The 4,916-nt window shown below is 50.2% G+C and overlaps 1 protein-coding gene across 1 annotated transcript in view; it reads left to right on the top strand.

Annotated features, from left to right (window-relative positions):
* The window catches only part of Dnah10 (dynein axonemal heavy chain 10), a 121,566-nt gene that overhangs the window by 83,625 nt on the left and 33,025 nt on the right, over positions 1 to 4,916 (top strand). The window contains exons 47-51 of the mRNA XM_005344367.2: positions 508 to 768; positions 1,647 to 1,819; positions 2,844 to 2,937; positions 3,388 to 3,555; positions 4,082 to 4,270. Coding sequence (XP_005344424.1) covers positions 508 to 768; positions 1,647 to 1,819; positions 2,844 to 2,937; positions 3,388 to 3,555; positions 4,082 to 4,270 — 885 coding nt within the window. The remainder of the gene's footprint in view (positions 1 to 507; positions 769 to 1,646; positions 1,820 to 2,843; positions 2,938 to 3,387; positions 3,556 to 4,081; positions 4,271 to 4,916) is intronic.

Raw genomic sequence — 4,916 nt, 5'->3', positions numbered from 1 at the left:
CATCCATCCATCCATCCAAACATCCATCCATCCATCCAACCATCCATCCATCATCCATCCATTTATCCATCCATCCATCCATCCATCCATCCATCCAACCATTTATCCATCCATCCATCCACCCACCCACTCATCTTTATATCTATCCATCGACTTACCCATTAATCTACCCACCCACCCACCTACCCACGCACCTAGCCACCTACTTATCCATCCATCCATCCACTTATCCATCCACCCACTCACCTATCCATTCCATTTGCTGAACTCCTCCAGGGAACCTGGCACTGTGAGGCGTGTAAGCCTCAGCAGTCGCTGCCTTCATGGAATGCAGTGTGGTGAAGGAGACCGATTTTAAGCCTCGGGTGTGAATAGGCAGTTATAGGCTTGGGAAGCCCTAGTAGGCCAACCCGGAATGCTCAGGGGGAAACAGGAGAGGTGAGCATTTGAGGTCGGCACTGCTCGCCCAGCTCTGCTTTTCGATACTGCTCTTCTCTTTCCTTCCAGGTGGATGAGTATGGCACCCAGCAGCCCATTGCCTTGCTGAAGTTGCTGCTGGAAAAGGGCTTCTTATACGACCGCGGCAAAGAGCTCAACTGTAAGAGTATCCGGGACCTGGGCTTCATTGCCGCCATGGGGAAGGCAGGAGGGGGCCGCAATGAGGTGGACCCCAGGTTCCTCTCACTGTTCAGTGTCTTCAACGTCCCTTTCCCGTCAGAGGAGTCTCTGCGCTTGATCTACTACTCCATCTTGAAGGGCCACACCTCGGTAACCGGGCTCTCCCCACAAGTCTGAACTGGAGGAAAACGTGTTGGGTGGGAGCATGTGCAGGGCTGATTTATTTACCCTAGCCTGGGGTCTGTGCACACCAAGGCTTTGTCCAGGAGGGGAGAGTGTGGTGTGAGGAGCAGGAAGAACTGTGAGCCTTGTTAGAAGCTATTTAACTACAGATGAGGTCATATACCACTGTTGAATACCCCACAAGGCAGTCAGAGCAGGTCAAATAGTGAGCTATACACACACACACACACACACACACACACACATGCACGCACACACACATACACATACATGCACACATACGCACGCACACACATGCACACACGCAAAAAAAAGTAAAATTAGCCGGGCGGTGGTGGCACACGCCTTTAATCCCAGCACTCGGGGAGGCAGAGGCAGGTGGATCTCTGTGAGTTCGAGGCCAGCCTGGTCTAGAAAGAGCTAGTGCCAGGACAGGAACCAAAAAAAGCTACGGAGAAACCCTGTCTCGAAAAAAAAATTAAAAAAAAGTAAAATTCACATAATTTAAAATTTATTATTTTAGCCATTTTAACACATACAATTTAGAAACATTTGGTCCATTCAGTCTTGCTAACTAGTCTCACTGTGTAAATAGAACACTTTTTTTTTTTTAAATCATAGGAAACCTGTACCCATTACAGATTCCCCTCTCTCCAAGTCCCTGGAAGCCACGCAGCCTCTGAAGCCTGGCTTCTCTCACTTAGTACCAGGTTCTCAAGATGCATCCACGAGTCAGTGTTCCGCTCCTCTCCCTGACCGAATGCTAGTCTGTCATGAAGCCACAACCTTTCGCTCATCCATTCTTCTGCCGATAGACATGACACTCTTTTCATTTTTTTTAAAAGAACTTTAATGAGAGCATCGGGGGCGTGAGCCGGAAACTGACATTCTGCACGTTAATACTTTACAAAAATATTGTTCAAGATCTCCCTCCCACCCCTTCGAAGTTCCACTACATCTTCAACCTCCGAGACCTGTCCCGAGTTTTCAATGGCCTTGTCCTCACTAATCCAGATCGGTGAGTTTGGGGCTCGTTTGTTTTACTAAGATATACCCTAAAGCGGCCGTTGCCAAACTTTCGCAGGGTCGCCCAAGACCACGAGAAAACACAGGTATTGACATCATGACTCATTACCGTAGCAAAGTTTTAGCAGTGAAAATAATTTCATGGTTGGAGGTCATGACAACACGAGGAACTGAATCAAAGGGTTGGATGATGTTAGAAGGTTGAATGGCGGCTTTGGTTGGAACTTCTCAGTGAATCAAACGGGTCACAAAACTGTGTCAGTGAATCACACAGCATCCGCGAGTGTATGGATGGAGAAAACAGATTAACCCTTAGGGTGCCAGCTAATGCTCCTTGACCCCCGAAGCTGGGGTGTGTACAGTGTCTTGGTCCCTCCAGTGGGATGGTTTTGCTGCCTTACCTGCTCAGCCCTGCAGCTGGATCTGCATGGAGCCTGCGGCTAGTCTGGCTACAGCATTTCCAGCTGGGTAGAGGATGGTGCATCTCCAGGAGTCGCCTGACACAGCACAGAAAGGGTTAGGACTGGAAGAGTCTCAGGAACACCAGATTCCCATCTTTCCCGGGTAGCTCCAGTCTCTGTGGATCTGCAGGGAGGGACCAAACTATGTGGGTCCACACCAGCAGCCGGTGACACTGAAGGACGGCAGAGGGCTCTTCGTGGTCTTTGACCTGCCTTGGAGGGCCATGGATGGTTTACAGTGGCCGTCTTCCTGTTCCTAGTCTTTTAGACGGGGTGATGATGGCTCTGCTAGAATTAGAGAAAGTTCTAGAAGTAGGGCTAGGAAAAGGAGCAGCCCTGAGACTGATGCTAAGTTCACACAGGGTTTGGGCTGTTCATGTGACTGGCAAGAAGGCTCCATTTCCTCCTTACAGTAGGATGAGCTGTGGGTGATGACTGTCACCTCCATATTTGATTTGTTAGCTTCCAGATTGTGCTTCCCCCCCCCCCCGTCCACCCGAGCCCTCTCCCCCCAGGAGACCTGGTGACCGATAACATTGCCCTTCCTTCATGTAGGTTTCAGACGGTGACTCAAATGGTCAGGGTGTGGAGAAATGAGTGCCTGCGGGTTTTCCATGACCGGCTCATCAACGAAGTAGACAAGCAGCTGGTGAGCATGCGTGACGCCTTAGTGTGTGGGAACCCCACGTAAAGTCTGAGTAAGACACAGGGCAGTGGTGCCGGCATGATGCTTCAGGGGGCGCTGCAGCCAAGCCTGATGATCTGAGTCCATCCCTGGGGCCCAGATGGTGGGAGGAGAGAACTGACGCCCGGAAGTTATCTTCTGCCCTCTACGTGTGCCCCCAAGCATAAATAAATAAGAAAATGTAATTGAAAAACAGACAATCAAAAAAGAGGGTTTAGAAAAAAAATAAAACCAAAAGAAACCAACACAGGTTTCTCACAAAACCAACTCACACAGGATGTTCACAGCAGAAGGATAGGCGTCATTAGGGAAGGTCGAGGCAAATTATCCCACTGAAAAGGGTAAATTCTCTGTTCCTGCCAAGTGTATGCAGCTGTGTACATGCCTAGGGCCTTAACCCGCTTTTGTTTCGAGGTGCAAGATCACATAGGGAACCTGGTGAAGGAGTATTTTAACGATGACTACGAGGCCGTGATGAGGGACCCCATCCTGTTTGGGGACTTCCGGACAGCTCTGCATGAGGATGAACCACGTGTTTATGAAGACATCCAGGACTATGAGGCCGCCAAGGCGCTGTTTGAGGTGCGGACTGCCTGCCTCCAGCTCTGTCCATACAGGATATTTCACACCCAGCCGCAGTCCACTGTAGCAAGTTGACACCCAGCAGACCGGAGATTTCCTTTAGTTTTAATTATATACATGGTGTGTGTGTGTGTGTGTGTGTGTGTGTGTGTGTGTGTGTGTGTGTGTGAACACGTGTGGATGAAAGCGTATGTATGCATGAATGCTTGCATGTGAGTATAGGTGCCCATAGAGGCTAAAAGAGGGTATCAGACTCCCTAAAACTGGAATCACAGGCAGTTGTGAGCCACCTGCTGGAGTGCTCTAACCGCACTTGGGTCCTGGGAAGAGCAGCATCTCCCTGCTGAGCCATCTCTCCTGTCGCACGCCCAGCCGACTGCAATCCTGATGTCGGGAATTAGGTCTCCGGCCCCACATGTCCTAATGATCCGACTACATACTCAGCCTTGGATGCTGAGGCATCTTTTGTCTTTTCTGACGCGAAGGAGAGAGCCTGCCTCATAAAATGTGGACCCTTCCCCCTCAGGAAATCCTTGAGGAGTACAACGAAGTCAACACCAAGATGAACCTGGTGCTGTTCGACGATGCTCTGGAGCACCTGACGCGTGTGCACCGCATCATTCGGATGGACCGCGGCCACGCACTGCTGGTGGGTGTGGGCGGCTCCGGGAAGCAGTCCTTGGCCAGGCTGGCAGCCTACACCGCCGGCTATGAGGTGAGGGGGGTTCTGTGTAAAGAGTTGGGGCAATGGCCTTCAGCTTTTATCCCATTCACCTGAATTTGCAAAGCGTCTAACTTGCAGTGGCTTGAGAACTCCAGTTCAAAAGTGAGACACAGGCTGTGCTCGTGAATTTGGAACTGTGGGAACACTGGGGCGGGGAGCTTGGCCAAACCTGAGAGGAGCTGTGGGTGGTATTGCTGACTGTCACACCTGCAGCTCATCGCTTCCTGTAACTCCAGCTCCAGGGGATCGAGATCCAGGGCTCTCCTGTGGTCTCTACAGGTCCCTGTATGTATGTGGTTCACTTACAGACATACACATACACACACATAAACAAAAATCAATATAAATCTTCTAGGAAAGATGAGATTGCTTTAAAGAGCTGTAAATCAAGATGGCACGGTCCATCATTTTAAGCGTGCTTTTTGATCTAGCCACTGATCTGCGTGACCATCACCAGCCTTTGCGGTTGCAGGTCTCCTGCTTGTCCTCCCTGTGACTCCCAGGTGGCCTGTCCTTTCTCCAGACACACATCCCACATAGGACCATGCACCTTTTTTTTTTTATAATTTTTTAAATTTATTTCTTTATTAAGGATTTCTGCCTCCTCCCCGCCACCGCCTCCCATTTCCCTCCCCCT

Source organism: Microtus ochrogaster, chromosome 2, assembly GCF_000317375.1.
Source record: "Microtus ochrogaster isolate Prairie Vole_2 chromosome 2, MicOch1.0, whole genome shotgun sequence".
Classification (NCBI taxonomy): Eukaryota; Metazoa; Chordata; class Mammalia; order Rodentia; family Cricetidae; genus Microtus; species Microtus ochrogaster.
This window is presented reverse-complemented; position numbering and strand designations above follow the sequence as displayed.